Source organism: Meles meles, chromosome 5 (genome assembly GCF_922984935.1).
Source record: "Meles meles chromosome 5, mMelMel3.1 paternal haplotype, whole genome shotgun sequence".
Taxonomy (NCBI): Eukaryota; Metazoa; Chordata; class Mammalia; order Carnivora; family Mustelidae; genus Meles; species Meles meles.
In genome coordinates this window covers 2,240,508-2,261,225 of record NC_060070.1, presented here as the reverse complement: position 1 = coordinate 2,261,225, position 20,718 = coordinate 2,240,508, and the positions used below count along the sequence as shown (strand labels likewise).

At 60.5% G+C, this 20,718-nt stretch overlaps 1 protein-coding gene across 4 annotated transcripts; it reads right to left on the bottom strand.

Moving 5' to 3' along the window:
* Nucleotides 1–1,512: 1,512 nt before the first annotated feature.
* On the bottom strand, nucleotides 1,513–18,636 carry UNC93A (unc-93 homolog A). Of its 4 annotated transcripts, XR_006818389.1 has the most exons (9): nucleotides 18,311–18,636; nucleotides 14,723–14,904; nucleotides 13,489–13,718; nucleotides 11,809–11,934; nucleotides 10,194–10,405; nucleotides 8,436–8,571; nucleotides 7,321–7,452; nucleotides 5,130–5,384; nucleotides 2,101–2,233 (listed from the first exon to the last, which is right to left on the bottom strand). XR_006818389.1 is itself a non-coding variant. In XM_046006010.1 (8 exons), exons 1-8 carry the CDS (start codon nucleotides 18,376–18,378, stop codon nucleotides 1,968–1,970), a joined length of 1,347 nt encoding a protein of 448 aa, XP_045861966.1. In that variant the 5' UTR covers nucleotides 18,379–18,636; the 3' UTR covers nucleotides 1,513–1,967. The 4 variants fall into 4 exon arrangements, 3 of the variants coding, with proteins under 3 accessions (XP_045861966.1, XP_045861963.1, XP_045861965.1); XM_046006010.1 differs by lacking the exon at nucleotides 5,130–5,384 and having other exon boundaries at nucleotides 1,513–2,233; nucleotides 14,723–14,899; XM_046006007.1 differs by lacking the exon at nucleotides 5,130–5,384 and having other exon boundaries at nucleotides 1,513–2,233; nucleotides 18,311–18,635.
* Between the last annotated feature and the right edge of the window lie 2,082 nt (nucleotides 18,637–20,718).

The window sequence follows — 20,718 nt, the reverse complement described above, 5'->3', positions numbered from 1 at the left end:
GGCCCTATGGGGAACGCAAATCTGCTTTTCTTTAAGGGCGTCGCACCAGCCTCAGAGTCTCGTTCATGGGCTCGGGGGCTCGCTGCGAGTGTGGACGGGTCCCCGTGCGCCTGCAGCTTGTCCCGGGCACCACACGGTCTCCGCTGGGTCTCTGAGCGCCTGCAGGTGAGGACAACGGGGGTGGAAGAAGCCGATGCCGTCGCGGCCGGGCCGGACGGAGAGGACCCCCCCACCCCCTGCAAGACGGACACCTCGGACTCCAGGAAAATGGCTGAGGGGAAACAGGCAACCGTGCTCCCCGGCTGAGGTCTAGAAAACGCGCTGTCCTTCCCGAGCCTGGAGGGAAGCCTCCAGTTGTTTTGTCCTATTTTTGTAAGGAGGTCGTGGGGAGAGGCCAAGGGCCATCAACGCAGTCAGGTCTCGGGTCGCTGGGAGGGAAACAATCAGTAAGGCTCTGTCCCCGGGAAGGCGGGAAGCCCCTCCAGAGATGGTCGCAGTGAGCTCAGGAGGGCCAGGAGACACCGGACCAGGTGACAGGCCCTTCCCTGCCCACGCCAGCTCGAAGGCGACGGTGTCCTCTCCTGCCCGACAGGGGGGCACTGTGTGGCCGCTGCTGTCCCCTGCTCCTGCCCGGGAAGCGGGAGCCCCAGGACACTCTGCTCTCTGTGCTCACTGGGCAGCAGGTTCTCCTCCTGTGTTGTGAGGCCACTAGCGTGGAATGCCCGTGGGAGTGCAGAACCAATGGAGGGGACAGAGGAAAAGGGCCTGCTGGCCAGACTTCGATACCCTCCGGCCGTGGGATCTGCCCACCGTCGCACCCTCACTCACACAGGGAGGGGACGGAGAAGGGGACAGGCTGTCTTAGGTTCCAGCATGGAAGGGAGGACAGAAGGCACTGGGAACCTGTCGAGAGGGCGTCTGAGGCCAGCCTGTGAGCAAAGGTCTGGAGAGAAGCGTCTGGGAGAGGAGCCCGGCAGCCCCCGTGGGCCTCGGGACTGCACCGCACTAGCCTCGTTGAGGGGGGGGCACGTAAGGGTTTTACACGACGACAGGACTTTGTTAAAGGCCCGGAGGAGTGCGGGGCTGGTGTGCCGGCTGGGCCGCAGGGGCGCCGTCCCCGGGGAAGCAGGAGGTGTAGGAACGTGCAGAGGACCACCCTCCTGGGACTGAGGATGATGGATGGCACCTCGGGGTGAAGGGGGAAGGGAAACACAGCCCAGGAACGCCGTCAGAGGGGCCGGGGTGCTGCGCTTCAGGGAGCAGGGAGACGCCTCGGGAGGCCGCAGAGGCAGCGTTGGCGGGGGTAAAGACGACGGGGGGGGGGCAGGCTGCTGCGGACCCGGGTTCTGAGCGGATGGGGCGCGGCAGGTCCCGCAGGCACCCACAGGCCGGTCCACCGTGTGGTCGGCCTCCACGTGGTAACCGCCCGCACGCTAGCTCCCCGAGCCGACGCCCGCGGTGCGTGCGAGCCGCCAGTGCTCAGAACAAAAGCACCCGCGTGGGACACACGTCTGTACTGGAGTTGCATTTATTCAGAAACTCATAGTCTGTAAACCTCGAGGGACAAGGACTCTCGTCTGGCTTTGTCGCTCACTGACACCGGGGGTGTCTGCGGACACCTGCACGTCGCGTCACCTGTGGGTACGATTACAGGGTCACACGCACCATCGTTACACCCTCCGATTCTTCTGGACAACAGCTCCCGTGGGCACAACAGCTGGGAGCTGTCGGCTCTACCCAAGCCCGGGGCCGTCGGCCGACAACGTCCCCTGTGTGTCCGGCGTTGAGGGATTCCTCCGCACACACTCTCCATCCCCACCGGAGACACGGTGGGCTGCAAACTTGTCAGAAGAGAAAAAAAACATACAGAAGCAGGTAGCTGTGTGATGTGCTCAGACGGCTGGAAACCGCGGACGCCGCTGGGAAGAATCATCTGGAAGCCCCGAGGCACGCGGGTTGTGTCCCCGTCACAGGGCCGTCTCCATAACCGCTTCCTCCGCTGCCTTCTTCTGCTCCGTGGCCGCTGGCCTGGCCGGGCTCTGGGCCTCCAGATGCTCCACGGTCCCGTACGCCACCATGGCCAGGCTCAGGATGCCCAGGAGGATGTAGAGCTTGACATAGACACACAGGAACGTGCTGTACCCAAACGCAATGGTGAAGCCCAGGGCCTCCCACAGGCGGTAGTTCGCAAAGGCGGCCTCCTTGTCCTTCTCGAACAGCACGCCGTAAAGCACTGTGGGGAGACACGGCATGAACACGTGGCTGTGAAACCTAAAAGATTCTTCCCCATTATTGCTGAAAACGGGGCAGCGTTTCTGCTGCCCAATTCTCTCAACATCAGGAACGTTTCCTTCTCAAAAAGACAGAGTTGCGTTACGTTGGGGATTAGGGAAGTCTGGAGACAGTCTTTAGCTGTGAAGAACCAGGGCACATAAGAGAAATGTGGAATTCGTGCAGGGGAGCCCTGGGGGGAGCCCCGTCCAGCCTGTCACTCGGTGGGTGAGTACGCGGGAGAGTACAGTAGGGCTCAGAGGCCCGACCCGGGTCACTGAGGCGTGGCCCTTCACTGGAGTCTAAAAGCAAAGACACACACAGGCAGCCCTAACCCCAGGATCTCAGAATGTGACTGTGTTTGGAGCCAGGGCCTATGAAGAGATGATTAAGGCTAATGAGGTCACAAGAGAGGGCCTCATCCCACCCCTAGTGTCCTTATAAGGACAAGGGTCAGGACACAGATGTGCACACAGGGATCTCCCCACTCTGGCCCCCGAAGCCTGGTCATGTAGGACGCAGTGAGCATGCCCAGTCCTCAGATCTCACTTTCTACCCTCGTTCTCCAACACGACGGGCCCAGGGTCCTGGAGGAACGGCTGACGGTCGTGCTGGTACGGAAGACTGCTCTGGGCGTTTTGGTACCGGCAAACGGAAGCAGCAACGCCGAAACGGATGGTCAGAAGCACAGCGGTGCCAGCAGGAGAGACCCCAGTGTCGCTGGACACTCAGAGCGACAGAACAAGGAGCGTAACACTGGACTGACCCAAATACAAGAGCCCATCGCGATACAGACGGAGTCGGGTAAGTCACTAGATAACCTGGGGACACGGGACACGTTTTCCCGATGAAGGAATTGCACCTGCTTTTGCACCAACAGGTGGGGGCTAATGACCCCCCCGTGGTTGTGGGCTAGACCTGGCGACTGCCTCCCCAGAGCCGGCCCTGGCAACAGAAGAGCCGCGGGTCTGCCCGGGAGGGTCTGGCAGGTCGCAGGCGGCTCTGCCGTCCAGCGGTGGGTGTGACGGGAGGGACATGCTGTCCCGTCACACCCACCGCTCGATGGCACAGCATGTCCCTCCGGGCCTTCCCGCCCCAGAGCTGTCACCCAGCCTGATCACGAGAAACATCAGACGACCCCAACCAGGGACGCACTACGATACCTGACCGGCACTCTGCAGAAGGCTCCAGGTCATGGACGACCGGGAAGAGAAACTGTCACAGAGCAGACCGAGGAGATGTGGCGACTCAGTGCGATGGGGACCCTGGGGGGACCTGGGGGGACCCTGGGAGGGACAATGGGTGGGACCCTAGTGGGACCCTGGGGCAGACCTAGGAGGGATGCTGAGAGGGACCCGGGGGGGGACCCGGGGACGCACGAAGAGGGAAGCTGGAAAAAGCCAAATGAAGCCTGAAGTCAAGCCGGCTCCCGTGCCAACACTGATTTCCTAGTTCTGACCAGTGTGCCGCTGTTCTGTAAGGAACCAACGTCAGGGCAAACTGAGAAAGTGGCATGTGGGAACATTCGGTACAGTCTTTGCGACTTTTCTGTAAACTCGAATTATTCCAAAATAAAAAGTTTATTTAAAAGGAAAAAAGCCTTGTTCCTGCCTCGTCCTCCCCAGGAAGGCACGGGCGGGAGTGACCAGAGGCTGACCCTGACCGCAGGTGAGGGTGTGGACGCGCCACCGGGCGGCCATCCCGTGTGCTTGGAGAAGACGGGCCGGTGACCTGAGCCTGTAACAGAGGTGCGTTTTCTGTGTGAATCCGCCCGAGACGGCCCTCTGGCCGCTTACACGGCAGAAGCGTATTTTTAGACGAGATGTTCTGGATCTCAAGCATCGGGCCGCGGTGGGAGGGGTTGCTATGGAAACGGTGCCGTCTTTGCCGAACCGTCGGAGCAAGGGAGTCGACGGGAGTCCGCGGCCCAGATTGGTGGCCCCGAAGGCTGCAGATGTCCTGGAGCCCGTGGGAACGCGGAGCCGCGGTTGCACAACCTGCCCCAGGAACGGGACGCTCGGGCCTCTAGTCGGCTTCTGAGTCAGGTTTTAAACGGAGAAGCCGTGGTGGAGAGGAGGGCTACGTTGCATGGAACCCTGTTCAGCCTCATGAATTAGGAAAGGGCAGGACTCGCTTCGCCTATCCTTCCAGACCAGAGACACACGTCTGGGGAGACTAAGGGGAGAAACCAGCCTGCTGTTTAGGAAAGCAAACCCAAGAGAGCAGTCTCCTGGGGGCGTGCCAGAGGGCACACACTAGGACCTGGGGACGGGCCCTGCAGGGATCCCGGTGCGGTCAGCCTGCGTGGGACTCAGGGACGAAAACGCTGCTCCCTGCGAGGAGGACTGTGAGCTTAGACTCCAGAAGAAATCCTCAAGCAATGACAAGAACAACTTTTCCCAATAACCGATGTGTCCTTGAAAAAAGTGACTTTTTGTCTGCACAAAAAGACAAAATAACTCATTTCAAGTCTGTACCCCTATTCCAGGGAGTCTGGCTTCAGGCCACCGGCTGCGCTGGACCGTCCCAGGCTTCGCCGGACGTCCCCTAACCCCGTCTGCACAACCTGGACAAGGCTCGGCCTGCCAGGCTCTTCCGTCCTCGGCAACAGAAGGACAGTGAAAACCGTCATCATTCCTGCGTCTCCGGAAGAAAGAAAGCCGAGCATTTTCACGGCGGTCGTCCGGAACATCTAGAGGATTATGCCTGGGGTGTTCCGGGACCCCCTCCCCCTGTCCCCCGCCTGACTTGTAATGTGTAAACGCTTGAAAAGTTCCCGGGAGCTTGGAGGCATCGCCTACCACTGTGGGAGGCAAGACGGCATGCGTGTGCGCTCGGGAACGCACCACGGCTCTCACCTGCACGCGGAGGCCCAGAGAAATTCTCTCCTGATGCTCCCGGGGGACGTGGCCTGTCCCGGCTCATGGTTCCGGGCTGCCCAAAAGGTGAGGGTGTTTCGGTCTCCCAGTCCTCACGGAATCAGCACGTCTCTGCAGGGACCCTCCAGCCCAGCCTCTGACAGTGTCTGTCACGGCCGCAACCGCGTCGGATCACGGCCCGGAGTCGCACACGCGCTTGTCAGCGGCTTCGGGAGTTCAGCAAGACACCGGCACCCGCGGGGCCGTCGGGAGGGACACCGGCACCCGCGGGGCCGTCGGGAGGCCGGGAAGTCTGGACCCCTGACTCCGGGGTGCGAAGACGTTTTTCCAGCTGTTCTGTGAGCCGGCCACAACGCAGCTCGTAAGGAAGGGGCCGCCGCGGGGACACCGAGGTCACGGTGACCGAGGTCCTGTGTGCTCCTCCCTGGAGGCAGGGGCCGCAGCCAGGCCCCCGCCCTTGTGTTGTCTGTGGATTGGCCTGACCCACTTTCTAGCCCCCACTCGTTTCCCGGCGTGGGGCCGGGCAGAGATGTCACCAGGGGAAGAGGCTCTCCTTGGAGCCAAATCCCTGGGCCCGTCCAAGCTGGAGACCAGCCTGTGGGAAACGCGGGCTGTGACTTTCACTCACCTCCCAGCAGGGAAGCCCTCGGTCACCGGCCTTATACGCTGCCGCACCCCTGCGTCCTGCCTCTCCTCGTGGCGTCGTCGACACCCCTCAGCCACAGCTCATCTCAGCACGGAGAGCACGACCCACGGCTGACACAGACGCCCCCCCAGACACCCCAACCGCACGGCTGCCGCTGATGCCCACACCAGCCCCTGCTCCGATGGCCGCCGGGCCTTCCCAGTCTCCTGCTGGACGTGCACCCGGACCTGCGCCGTGTGGTGACTACGACGTCCCTCCGCAGGCGGCCCTCTGTGCACAGCTCCGCGCCCAGAGCCGGAGCCGTGAGCCCTACACACACCCGCGTCTTAGAGCTGAGCCCCCCAGCACCGTCCTCTCTCTGCTCTGCTTGTCCGCCCTTCATACCGCATCCTGGGGACGCTGTGCCTGAGGCCAGGCACGCCCCCTCACCCCCCACGAGCTGGCCCTGTCACTTCCCGCTCGACCCGCTTCCCCTCTCCTCCTGCCCCACACCACGGCCCCCTCGAGGCTGCTCTGTCTTCCCCAGGTGAACGCAGCAGCGCCCTGTGCCCCCGGAAGGCGAAGGGGCAGACCTTGCCGTTTCCCACCTGGACCCTTTCTGCTGTTTGCCCCAACGCAGAGCAAATCCGGACCCTCCCCAGGCAGCCCGGGCCCCCATCAGGCCCCCAGACTTTCCATCTCACCCCAGCACCTGGCTCAGCCTGTCCCCTCAGCGTGGCCCATCCGCTATGGCCAGAACACTTGTGTCCCCCCAGTTCATGGGGTGAACCCGAACCCCAAGGTGTCGGTGTTAGGAGGTGTGGCCTCTGGGGGCGACGAGGTCTTAAGGGGGAGCCCTTGTGAGTTGGACTTGTGTCCTTGTAAGCAGTCTCCAGAGAGCTCCCTGCGTCCCTCCCGCCAAGTGAGGAACGGCGAGAAGAGGAGGAGACGTCTCCACCGGCCAGGAAGTGGCCTCTGGCGATCCACACTGCGCCGCGGTCTCAGACTTGCGGCCCCTCCCGGCTCCCCAGCCTCCCGCCCTGCAGCCTGGCCCCAGGACAGTCAGCCGGGCCCTGACTCAGGCCTGACCTCCAGACAAGCCGCACTGACCGGCCCTCAGTTCCCCGGAAGACTGCGACCCAGTCCCAGCGCCCCTCCTGGCTGCTGTCAGGGCGACCTGCCTGTCTTCTGCACAGCTCTCTCCCCGTCGGGGCCGAGGGTGCCCGGAGGCCTCACCAGCCCATGGCTCCAGCACCCAGCACTACCGTGTCACTGCGCAGGGACGCTCTCCGGACGGAGAGCCACGCGGGGACCGCCATTCTTCGGGAAGGAAGCTGTCCCGCGGGTCATTTCCTTCTTTACGTCCTGGGCCTGGATAGACGCTCCAGTCCAGCCGGCGCCCGTAGCACCCTCGGTCCCCGTTTGTCTCCTGCTCTAGGCTCTCTGCAGCCACATCACCTCCCCAGGGACCCTGGTAGGGCGGGTCCCCCGCCTGCCACCTGTGCCCCACGCTGGCCCAGGTACGGAGCCCCGGGGGAGACTCACCATTGTTCTGTGTCTGCCAGACGGCGTCCGCCACGCCCCACAGCCCAGAAAACACGAAGAACACGGCCAGCTGGCGGGGGTCGGGTCTCCACAGCAAGAGGGCGACGATGCAGGACAGGTGGGTCACCGCACCTGCGGGCGTGGACGGCGGAAACAGCAGGAAGTGAGCACAGCCCCCGGGAGGCGTGGACCGGGCAAGCCTCAAGGACCCTCCTGTTTGCTTGACGGGTGAGTACTGTTCCCGGAAACGCTCCCAACCGCCCTCCGCAGCCGGAGGCTGACACTGAGCCGGAGACCCGGGAGCGCGCCCTGCCAGCCCCTCGCCGCCGCCGGGTGGGGGGCCGCTCTGCTCACCTCCCCCGCACCCGTCAGCGGGGCTGGGCCACGAGCCCCTGGACCTGCAGGGGGTCTCCTCGTGCTCCAGACGAGGAGCCCCCGAGTGACGGAAGGGGAGTCGTTGCCCCCTGGACTCGCGGTGAGTGCTGGGGCGCGGGGACGGCGCTGGGCTCCCCAGCAGGTGCGGGCGTGAGCGGAGAGGTGGGCGGACTCCCCCAGCCCCGTTCCTCCTGACTTGACACCCGCGTCGTGAGTTCTGGCCTCGTGATTCCTGTGGCCACTGTGGGGTCCGGGACGACGGGTCAAAGGGAGACGCCTGCTGCGCTTGCCGTGCCCGTGTGGTCCAGGGCCGCTCACTACCTGCTCTGTTCCTGAGTTCCCTCATCTGTAAAGCGGGCAGCGTCCCCTCCCCAGGGCGACCGGAAGGATGAGACGGAGAAACCTAGTCTGATGACGTGACCCCTGGTGGGCGCTCACTAGTGCTTGTGGCCTCCACGCCGTGTCCCTGCCACAGCCATGTGACACCCGGACTGGGCCGCCTGGTCGTGGTCTCGTCAATGCCCTGGGTCTCCACGCCGCTGTGACTCTTCCCTTCCCAAGAGACCAGAGGGTGAGGTGCGCTTAGAGCGCAGTCTTATCCCGACCGGCGGGGACGGGGACGGGAGCCTCCCGCAGGGCCTGCACGGTCAGCCACACCCCTCGCTGCGCCACCGGAGCCCTTCCGGCCGCCTGCCCGGCCGCTGCCACTCCCGCCTGCAGGGGGCCAGGGGTCCGCCTACCCAGTGCGTAGAGAGCGATCCTGCCGGTGTGCTGGGAGAGCCTTCCGTACAGCACGGAGCACAGTGCGTTGGTGGCCGAGAAGCAGATCATCACGTACCCGACAAACTGGATCCCGAGGGCGCAGGTGGTGTAGGACTGCGGGGAAGCACAGGGCACGTTACCTGGCCGCGGGGCGCGGTGGCGGGTCCGGGTCGGGCATGCGGGTGGCGCTGGTACGCGTTGGGCCATGGGACGGCGGACGTGCTGGGTTGGCCCGGACCTTCGTCTAGGCCTCAAGGTGCTCAGGGGAGGACAACATGCCCAGACCGGGTGGGAAGGAGCGAGGACGGGCCCTGCACCCGGTCGTCCCCGCGCGTCCTTCGCCGTGTGCCATGGAGGCCCTGTGAGCTGTGTGAGGAGCTGGTCAGCCCCTGCTCCGCTCGCCACATGCTGACAGAGGTGGGCAGGACGAACGGGGCAGCAGAGCCTCCCCCTGTGACACCGTGACGGTGGGCGCGCGTCCTTACGCAGGTGTCCGTGCCCAGGGAAGGCGAGAACCAGGAGTGACCCCTGACGTGGGCGATGAAGATGCATCAAGGCAGGTGCACAGGTGGGAATAAATGTCCGCTCTGGGGCAGGACATGGATAACAGGGAAGCTAGGCCTGTCTGGGGCCGGCAACGTGGGCCCTCGGCTCCTTCTGTCCACCGCGCTGGGCCCCGGAAACGGCTCCGCAAATAAAATTCCGAGAGAAAAGCGGCAGATGTGAAGGAAATAAAGGGACTCTCTGTGCAGACAGGAAGAAGGGAGTGTTCCTGCGCCGGACGGCTGGGGTACTGAGCCACCCCGGCCTGGACAAGGACAGTGCGAGCCGCCACTGTCCCCAGGCAGAATCAGGACAGACGCACAAACGAGCGGGCTGGACAGAAGCTGTGCTGCTTTGGGACGGTGTGGAGGGGGCCGTGGCCGAGTCACATGCCATGTGGCCTACGGCAAGGCCCACGGGAGGGCCGTGGCCAAGTGCCAAAGGACTGTTTTGTCATTTTTGTCCTCAGTCTTTGGAACTCTTAAGACTCTCCATCACGACTGTCCCTGGAGCAGGGGGTGCCAGAGAGAACCCAGGACGCAGGCATCCTGCACAGAGTGTATGTGTCCTAAAAGCGTTGGGGTTCACCGGAAATTCGGATTTAACTGGGCGTCGGGCTAGCTTGGCACATCGGCTCGTCTACGTGGGAGCAAGCTATGGTGGGCACGAAGCAAGAGAAGTTTTCTGGTCAAGGATGGGCAAGCCTCAAGGAGCGGCCTTGCTCCCAGCTCTCGGCGCCTGGCTCCCCAGCCCCCAACTGGGAATTTTGGGAGAAGGCGTCTCTGTTCTCTACTACCCCCGTCTGAGGCTCCCTCCCACGGCACCCCAGGACGGTCTTCAGGACAGGACACTACACGAGTGGGGAGCCCCGGGGTCAGGTGTCTCTGCTGGCTGGCCCCCGAAGAGGCCTTCCCTATGCACGCAGCGGGCAGGCCAGCACGGCACAAGGGCATGTTCTACGTGATGGCTCCCGGAGCTCTTGGGCCCTTGCCCTGAAGACACATCTCCAGTGAGAGCCAGTCCCCAGAGACCAGGCCAAGCTCTGGAGGATGGGGAAAGAGACTGGACGCTGAGCTCCTGAACCCTGAACCTGCTCTCTGGCCCCAGAGGCCGTGCCCCTCACTCGGCCCACGGGCAGGGGGCCCCAAGACACACGGGTGCTGGGGTGCGCGTCCTGACGGGCTCTCGCATACCCTGGTGTAGTCGCCCGCGAGGAAGGCTTGCTCGAACCCGCTGTACATGGGCAGCAGCACCAGCAGACGGAGGCGCTTGTCTCGAAGAAGCCTGAAGGTCGACAGGAGGGTGAACCAAAAAGGTAATTTCTTCTCTCCTTCGCCTTTCGGCTGAGCGTCCTTGATGGGTTCAAGAAACACGGCTATGAGCAGGACCGCCAGGACGCCGCTGCCTGGAGGGGAGACAGAGGGCAGGTGCTGGGGCGCTCCCAGGAGCTGGCATCTCCCGGTCACTCCTTCTCTCTCCTTTGGGGCATCGGGTTCAGATCCTGGTTTAAGGGAAACGAGGCTGCCAAGCCTGAGCAGGGCCTCTGGCCTGCGCCGCACACCCCGCGAGGCCGGGGTCCTCCGCGGCCCTCACTGCCACGGTTCCCCTCGTCCTCACCCGCAGGTAACTCCCAGCGACGGCCTGTCTCCCTTCTCGGGACCACGGGTCCTATTGTTTGCCGCGCGTGATGGTTACCCACAAGCCTCGGGCGGGGAACTGGCAACCCCAGCGCCGGGGGGGGGGGGGGGGGGGGGGCGCACACGCGCAGACGATAAGCGGCGCGGCGTTCACCCGCTGCGGTGGGGAATCTGCGCGGGGGCAGCTGGGCGAGAGCCCCCGTGCAGAGCCGCTGCGTTCAGAGAGGAAGGGCGTGAGGTGGCGGTCACAGCTGCCACTTGTGTCCAGGAACTACCGGCCACGGGGGCGGTCTTTGGGGGGGAGCAGCGAGGAGGAGGGACGGGGGCTTTCCCTCTCACCGTGGTGTGCTCTGAGCCACGTGAATGGGTTGACAACTGTCCACCCCAGAGGGGCGCCCACCTAATGCCACAGGCGTGACAGCCCCTCTTTCTGCACCACGCACCCCCGTGTGATATGGATCAAGGGCTAGCGTTTCCTCCTTCTCCTCTTTCCCCAGACGCCTCCTCTGTCCTTACTGGCTTTGTGACACCTGCGTGCCTGTCCCGGGTTTCTCCTCTCCCGAGACACCAATGACACTCGGTGCCCGGGGAGCCAAGGGTTCTTCCAAGAGCCGGATGCCTTCCCCGTCTCTCTGAAAGGCGGTGAAAACCCTTCAGAACGGGTTTCAGCCACGATTTCCAGTCCAACAGCTTAGACCCGTGAGCCTCTAAAGGTGACCTGAGTTATTTTTTTCTCTTTGCTGCATCTCACCAGCATGATGTGATGCTCCCAAGCCTGCCGACTTACAAACTAGCCCTCTCTGGAGGTGTGGGCGGAGCCGGTGGAGGGCGCAGAGAAGGGGAACCTCACACAGGGGTGGAGCAGAGAGCGCGTTCCCGTGGCCGGGGCTGGTCCTCGAGACCCGCCGTCCTCACCCCTGTGACTTTGGAACAGGGCTTCTAACTCGTTCGCGAAACCACGGATAAGCCCATGTGGCTACTGGCTACCGTACTGAACTCTGCAAAAGAAAAACGATCCTTCGTGGTAGGGAACTGGTCGACCGCCCTGTTCCGCGGTCTTTGATTCCATCTGAAGAACATGGGGACGACCCAGGACTCGTTTCGCAGGAGTATTTGCACTCTGGGAAGGCACTCTTTTTCCTCAAGGACTCGGCCCTCGGTGAGCACGTACCTGTGTAGATGCCGAGCAGCGTGTAGATGAGGGTCTGCGAGGGACGCTGCGTGCTGTTGGCGGACGCCAGGGCCATCAGGCAGTCACTGGCCCCACAGGACAGGAGCTGCTCCTCTGGGACGGCCTCTGCGCCGGCGGAAGCAAAAAGGTGACGTGAGAACACAGGGAACAGATAGGACAAGGGGCCCGAGTAAGGAAGCACAGAGAGGACAGGAGCCTGGACACCCCGGAGGCGAGAGTCACGACAGGTCAACGTTGGGGGCTTGTCTGACCACGAACCTCCAAACACGCCAGCTCCTGGGCACATATCTGTGTGCGTGACTTTACACAAACAAACGTGCCGTAAAGGCTGCCTGCTTGTTGTGTGACTTTCTGCACATCACGGAAATGCTCAACGTTTCCAACCTAACCAAGAAGGAGCAGGCACATGGACAAGAGCGCAGGGGTCGGACGGAACTGCCGGGCCTGTCTGAGATTCATCCGTAGCCATTCCGTGACCTCGGGCAGGTCCACGCCCACCTCTTCTGAGTGTGATGTTCCCTATCGGCTACAAGAACAAAACGTGCACCATCCGTGAGTCTCTGACCCCATCAGAGTCTCCGGAGAGAGCGGGGAGACGCCATGCAAGAAAGAACATTTGTCATAGTAGAAATCTCATCCACAGAACTTGGCTGCTAAGATCCACGGCATGGAGCCTGAGCGGGGTAGGAGGGAGGCTGAGAAGCCTTAGGGGGTTCTGGGGATGCCTCACTCCTCGGAGTCTGGGTCCGGAGATCCCTTGGAGCATGAAGCTCACTTGTCTGGTGTCTTTAAAAGGAAAGATGGTTACTCCATTTTGCACCAGTCACGTTTTAGAGACTGAAGCTTAATCCCAGGTCCTATTAGGGTCCATCAAGGTCAGCAATGAGGAAAGACGGGCCTCCATCCACCCAACGGGTTCCCTTCCTCCGATGCACTTAGCAACTCATGACATCATGTGAGAAACAGGAGGAGGATTTTGGAGTTTTGCGAAGGTGGGACTTTCTAGGGGATGGCAGGCTGGAGGACCAGGACAGAGAGATGGGGATAGTCCCGGTAAGAGTCAGGAGTCGGGACTGGCCCTTGCCCCACCCCATGAATTAGGTTTGCCGGTGAGAATTGGTGAGATTTATTTCCTCTGCCCTTGGTTTAAATCCTCGGACATCAAAGGGTGCGGACATTAAACAAATACACACTTTATAGTCATGTCTGGCCAAGGTCAGGTAAAGGCGTGAGTTAAGTCATCAGCCGTCAAATGTTGAATCAGTCAAGGGACAACTGGTCTTAGTGGGACATTTGAGACACTGGACAGTGGGGCAGTTTAGTGGGACAGTCCATTGAGCCTGTTCTTGGTCTGAAAGGATGGAGATGACTCCGTGAACCCAAGTTCCACCGGCAGCGGCCTCCATTTCCCTGGGCGCTGCCTCGCAAGTGTTCCCCTGCCTCTAGGAGGGCAGGACCAGCAAGGCTGGGGCACTTGTGGACAAGACCGACCCTCAGAGCTGCACAGACTGTCCTGGAGAAGAGCTGGGCACAGGAGAGGCGGGGCCCAGGCGGTCGAGAACCACGTCGGGTGGTTCACCTGCCCACGTGGAATAAAGACGCGCGTGAGTGGGATGGGAGGCCCTTCAGGGGTCTTCACTGAGCCCCGTGCCCTTTTACCTTGCGTGGGCGTCTGGCCAAACACCAGGGATGAGATCAGGTTGCCCCACACGCCGGACGACTGGAATATGAGAAAGAAGATGCCGAAATACTGGTTCACCACGTCTCGGCCAACTTTTCCCACCTTCTCTGCTTGAGTGTTTCCCATGATGGTGAGGTACGTGCAGTGGGCGGACCACAGCGGGGCTGCTCCAAGGCCCAGCAGTATGGAGGTGGGAATCAGGGTGTACCTGTGAGATGAAAGGCAGACGGTGTCCCTTCCTCCTCCCTCTCCCCTGCCTCTGTGGAGAAGGAAACTCCATGCCTCGTCCTTACTAAGCTTTATCATGCTTATGGATTAGCCAGATCAATGGGTTCACCATCCACCGCCCGCAGAGAAATGACCAGACCCACTGCTCTTTCTGGTTCAGGTTCATCTGCAAGAGAGAAATTCCCTGCCAGGGAACTTCCTTGCGTTGGAAAGCAACTACCGATGAGCTGGATTACAAGTAAGCCTGAGTCTCTAACAGCTGATGTTGAAAATGACTGATTTTTTGAGTCCCTGACTGACCGACTGGCTGATTGACCCTCTCCACTGAAGGCTCGGTCTGGAACCTCTACGGCAGTATGAAAGAGAAGATTGTGAAGTCACTGGGATCGTCATGTCCTAGGTGACAGTGGCCATCTCTCCGAAGAGATGCTTGACGGGTGTGTTCTTGGGAATCAGCGCGTGGGGCCAGAGCTCTCAGAGCTTGGTCCTGGAGGACCCGCTCTGCCGGGGAGTCGGCGGAGGTCAGGCTGGACCCCTGCATCAACTCTGCCCTGCTGCGTCCACTGTCTGTGATGCAGGGAGGGTACGGTTTGGGTCCACTGGTCACATTCTGCTAAGTCCCCTGAAATTCACCCTGAACACCAGGGTCCAGCTCTCACCGCTGGGGACACAGAAGTGCCCTGGTGCAGGGAGGGGAGCTCCAGGCCCACAACAGACCCGAGGGAAGGTCAGGGCTGGGATCTGGGGGGAGGAGATGGGCCCGACAAAAGGGACAGAGACATTTAGAAGGGAAAAAAATGGGAAGAAAGCCTCCACGTTATCCTGTCCAGAAGCAGAGAGGAAAGTCAGGAAGTGGCGCTCGTGTTACAGGGGAGGCAACGGGGCATCCTCGGGCAGGCGCCAGCTGAGGGCTCGCGCGCAGCTGACCCTGAAGCCTGACCCAGAAGCCGGGCGGGAGGCGTGCGGGAGGGGTACGGGCTGTACCAGCTGGCGTAGAAGTTGCCCAGGGAGAAGGCCACGTAGCAGCACATGGAGAGGACGATGGTCCACTTGCAGCCAAACTTCTTAATCAGGAGCGGCGGGAGGAACATGGAGGACAGGAGCACCGCGCCGTACAGCGTGCTGAGTGCTGTGACGCCCAGGCCTTCCTCGCTGTACAGGCTGCTCTGTGGGGGACAGAACCGCCCTGGTCAGGGGGGCCGATGGCCGAAGGGAAAGAGCTCTAGGTCAGCACTAGGTTCCCGAGACCACCAGCAACAGGCTCTCTCTGGCCGGCGGCCCCCTCCCAGCTGACAGGTGCGGCGCGGGGGGAGCCAGCACAGTCCCGACAGCGAGGAAGCTGCTGCTGGAGACTGGGGAGGGGAAAGCCCAGGGCCCACCGCGCTGGGGCCCTCAGGCCTCTGGTGACATCTGCTTTATCTGTAGGACAGCTCTGCACTCCTCCCCTTTAACATCTGCTTTATCTGTAGGACAGCTCTGCACCCCTCCCCTTTAACATCTGCTTTATCTGTAGGACAGCTCTGCACCCCTCCCCTTTAACATCTGCTTTATCTGTAGGACAGCTCTGCACTCCTCCCCTTTAAGGCTGAGAAGTAGGTGCCGTTTTCCCCACGAAGAGACAAGGACGGGGACACTGTCTCCTTGTCGACTCATACGCGTGCCTAGGCAGGTGGTCAGGAAGCGGGTGGTTTACTGTGTGGACTCTTCACATTCCTTCCTAGCTGCCACGCCACCCCTGCCCCCCGACATGCCAACGTCCTGCGACAGGGGACCCTGCACTGGGCAGGGGCAGCCCCCGGCACTCCCTCACTGTCACTCCGTCCACTGCGGACCCGCACCCTTGGGCTGAGCTCTGACTCGGCACAGCACCCACCACTCCGAGGTTCGCGCGTCTTCGTCCCCTGCCCCGCCCCTCAGCGTGCTGGGACCTCCCTTGTTCTCACTGCCCGAAGGGCTCCCACTCTTCAACGGCAGGTCGAGGGTCTCCAAGGGCCCCTGGACAGCGCCATCCGCAGAGACCTCCGTGTTGATCCTGCGCTGGAACGTCACCTGACCTCTAGCCACACCGTGACCTGGTGACCCGCAACGTCCCCCCAGCTGACAATGATCCCTGAACACGGGAAATGTTCTGCTCTTTCCAGATCTCTCCCGATGCCTTGCTGAAGGCAGGGACACAACAGTACCTGTGGACTCGCTGACCCTGAGCGGGACCCATGACGGCCCCGTGAAAATTCTGAACTCCGGCTGCAAGACGGAAACTGAGCGCTCTGCTCTGAAGTGGGGCTTATCTGGAAATCCCCGCTGTATGCAGCAGGTGAGCCGGTTCAGCCTGAGCCTTGTGCTTCCTTAGTACAAACGTAGGAAATCCGGTGCTACTGAGCTCGGCCCCGGTATGCTGGTGAGGAAGAAGCACGCAGCCTTGCTGAGCCCTGGCATTTCTCGTCCACACCCCGTGCGGCTGCACATCAGCAAAGGTACCTTGGTCATGAATAGTCCAATCTAACTGCCAACCACGAAAAGGAAGACAGATTTCAGTAGCCAAAGTGGGAATCAAATTTTAAAAGCAACCTTCTTTTCGATGTGAATGCGGGCGCTCCGATCCCGGTGTCTGCAACGGTCAGCAGAGCGTGGCGAGCAGAATAATCCAGAATACCGTGGGAGGACGGGTACGTGTGCCTGTGAGATCTGCATTAGCCAAGACCCGCTCGCAGAAGCAAGTAGGACGTTCACTCAAGTCACTTAGCAAACACATCTTTATGCACTTGCCAGGACAGGCTCTGCGCCCTGCTCTAGTGAAACCGAAGGGAATTACAGCGGCCTCACCCTTCCAGGAGTGCGTGGTGGACAGGAGCCGACGGGGGTCAGGGACACCAGCAAACGGACCATTGCAATCAGCCCGAGTCCTGCAAGGGGCACTGGCCCAGGGCAGCAGGGAGACCGTCGAGAAGGCGTGAAGACTGTATGGGATCGGGAGGCCAAGCTGGGAACCGGAGGACGGAAGGGGGTGCGGGAGGCAGGGGGTGTGGGAGAGGAGCTCCCTGGGGCTCGTCCCGGGCTGGGAGGCAGCAGGGAACGTTGAGCTGCTTTGTCCAGAGCCCCGAAGCTCCTCTGAGGAGACGAGGCCGGGAAGCCTGGCGGACGGCAGCAGGAGGAGTGCTGGCTCCGTCCTGGGGAGGAGGGTCGGATCTTCTGCCCACGGAGAGCCTGGGGCGGGGGGCAAGCTGGAGATGAGCCGCGCTGACTCTCGTGCCCAGGGTTAGCCGTCGGCTGCCTCCTGGGTGTCGAGCACTGTCTCAGGGGGACAAGGTCATAGAGCAGTGACCGTCCTTCTGGCATCGTGGACTCATGGGCATACTGCGGGGCCCGCCACAGCATCAGGGGAACACACACGGGTGAGCCCCTTCCGGAGTTCAGTCCCAGGGAGCAAGGAAAGGGGCGCAGGGGGTGACCTCCAAGTGCAGAGCCCAGTGACTTGCAGGTGACCATTAGCCACGGGAGGGAGAGGCCACAGCTGTGGAAGGGGAGGCTGTGCAGGCGTGCGCCTGGGTCCCGGCAGGAGTTTGGATCGGGGCTGGGACCCTGGGGATGCCTGGGACCATCTGTGCCACCCCCGGAGGCCTGAGAATGAAACTGACCAGATGAGAGCCCAAGGAAATGACAGGGACAGGCAGGAGCCTCGAACATCGTGGGGACGCAGCCATGCCTAAGGTCACGTCTGTCTGTGTCATTGCATTCTTCTGTGTAGGCCACTCCAGACTGGCAGAGACAATGGTCCCGTTAAACCAGGGTTACGTAGTCAAGATCAGCACGCGAGGAGATACGGTGGGTTAGGGCTGGACAGAAGGCAGAGAGGCGGCCAGAGCGGACTGCCCCACGCCAGAGCTGGAGGTCTGGTCCCCTAACATCTCTGCTCTTCCCAGGAAGGGGGGCCTCCCCAGCACGGACCGTGATCACGGGCAGACCGGGGAGGACTTGGGTGTGCGGGGGGCGGGGCCATCTACTCTCCCTGGACCGCGGCCAACTGCACTTCAGAAAAACACGACAAAACCAAACCAAACACCCATCCGGGGAGACACACAGCAAAACTACTCCCGGCACAGGCGGCCCCTGCGGCAGCTGTTAGAGAGGCCCGAGGGGGGAAGAGTGCGGTCGGGTCAGACTTACAGACCACTTTGTCCAAGTTCACCATATTGCTGAACCAGGCTTAGAATCTAGAGAGTTTAGCGAAATCTGAAAAATTCCGTTACTAGCCCAGCCACAAAGCCAAAGTTGGTGAACGCGGAGAATTTGCAATGACTCATCCTGTGTCTCTCCCTTTAACTATCCAAAGGCAAAGAATGTCTTATCTCATCACTAAGCCAAGACCCACACCCCTGTCCAAGGGTCAGGCGCACACTCCCTGCCCCGCGGTCCTGCCGGGGAGGGGGAGGGGGCCGTGCTCGCTCGCGCTCGGGAACCACCGCCGGAGAGGGTGTGGGAGCGAGGGGGTTCAGGAGAAATGCTGGGTGCCCGTCTCCCGTGGCCGTGGGGCTCCTTGGAGGCCAAGGGACAGACGCAAATGTCCTCGCTTACCTGCAGGCTCTGCAGGCCTCCGTAGGCTGTGAAGAGAAGCAGAAACCCGAAAGACACCACGAAGACATTCTTCAGGCTTCTTTCCATCGTGTGGATTCAGGGCGTCAACCATCCGTGGGCACGCGCACGCGTTGTCCCTGAAAGAAACCGGCCGGGGCGCGGGGAGGCCGTCTGTACCCAGAAGTCCCGTTCCCTCTCTCTGTCCTCTGCGCGAGGAGTGCAGGTCAGGGAGGTCCCGGTGAGTCAATGGACTTAGTTATCGCAGAGGCCGGGGAGCGCCGTGGGGGATGTTGGTCACTCGCCGCCTCCGCGAGCTGCGAGATTAGGACTTTCACTGCCGGTGCGCACCTGCAGTCCCCCCCTCCTAATTTCTAGATAAAGTCCTTACAGTGACGTAACGACTGTGTGTGTGTGTGTGTGTGATGGTACCTTCCGCATTAAAAGAAATCGTCAGCGGTGCAGAATATGGATGTGTTCCAGTCGTAAAGAACAAAGTACAAGTGTGGGCTTTGAGACACGCAGCTCGGCTTCTGAGAAAGACTTAAGGTGATGGGAGACCCGAGGGCCCGAGTCTGGCTGTGTCAGACTCCGTGATTTTACCGCACTGCCAGAATTAAAGGGACAAGAGCACAACATCTCCCGGGCATAGCGTCTCACAGTTTGCGAAGGACCTTACATGCGTCCTTTTATGTTGTCCCAAGGGGGAGCTGTGGCGGTTGTCACTGGGACTCCCAGACGTGACCAGGTGGAGAGCTGAGTTTCTGAACAGCTCGCAGATTTGGGGAAGAGAGGCGTGCTGGCCAGAACTTTCTGCACTGTTTAGGGCAGCCACAGGCTTCATGTGGCCACTGAGCCCTCGAAACGTGGCTAGTGCGACTGAGGGGCTGCACTTAATTTTAATTAATTTAAATTTACAAAGCGACCCGTTGCAGTGTCTGCCATACTGGGCAGCACCCATCCGATTTCAAACAACACAACCCTATCTCCCGGCTAAGAAGCAAAATCATTTTTCATCCAGTTGTCCATTCAGCTGTTAGTTCATTCAGTTGCTAGTGAACTTGATGTTTGTAGACTGACTTCATTGTGCTGTGAAATCAGCCATTTTTATTTAGTTTGGGTCGGTAAGAAAAGCCTTACGGTATTGGCAAACCTAACACAGGTTACCGGCAAGACCATCCATGCGAGTGCGCCGTTCCATTCCAGGAGCACGATGGAACCCTTGCAGCGTAATTTACTCTTTTTTTTTTAAATTTTTTTAAATTTTTTAAATTTTTTTTTAAAGATTTTTTTTTTAAATTTATTTGACAGAGAGAGATCACAAGTAGGCAGAGAGGCAGGCAGAGAGAGAGAGAGGGAAGCAGGCTCCCTGCTGAGCAGAGAGCCCGATGCGGGACTCGATCCCAGGACCCTGAGATCATGACCTGAGCCGAAGGCAGCGGCTTAAACCCCTGAGCCACCCAGGCGCCCCAAGCGTAATTTACTCTTGTGAAAATAACACTTTGAGGAAAATCAGGGTTTTACGCACAGACAAAATGTGGATTGCCACGCTCAATACAGACGTGCAGGGAGCCTCGTCCAGTAAAAGACATTAATGTGGAAACCTGTGGGTTCAAACCCCAACCCGTCACTTCTCTGCCCGAGAGTCTCACGGGAATCACTCGGCTTTCCAAACCCGCTTTCCTCTTAGAAAAGGAGAGTTGCAAACGTTCAGGAAACTAATGACTGTGAAAGCCCCTGGAATAGCCATAGCGCGTCGTGGTCACCAGGAAGTGTTACTGGGCTAGGATGACACTTTTTGCTTCCAGAGAAAATACCACTCGGGACAGTTTTTGAAGAAATCTAATAGCTAGCATGACCACACTTTTCACACCAGTCTTACTGATTAAGGCACTCTGGCTTCTTTCTTATTTTCAGCAACGTTCTAGCTCACTCAGTTCTGGCCTGTAACTACTCACAGTGACTTTCACTCTGATCTTCCAAGACGCAGCTGAGGTTTTCGTCCCTTGCCCACTGTGCAAACATGCCAGAACCACCTTCCAGGATTTGCTCATTGACTCTGGGAAGCAGCTCCAGGAGCTACCGTTCTAGCTTCGTGCTTATGCCGTGAAGCTTCTGTCTCCTCTGGTCTTTGCAAGCCACGTCTGCCCCTGTCCCTCTAGCTGTCCTTCTGGTTGTCAGGAGTTCACGTGGAAATTACTGCTTTCATCCTATCTGCTCCCACTTTCCTTCCCACTTCTTCCCTTTTATCCCTCATAATAGTGACTTTTTAAATGAACCGTATTTTATAGTCTGCCCTCGCTCTCTAGCAGAACAAAATGCTCCCTCGCCCAGTTTTGATGGGAAGTCGGTTCCGTACATCACCGTGTAAGTTTGAGGTGTGCAGGACGGTGGTCTGATCCACCTCCATT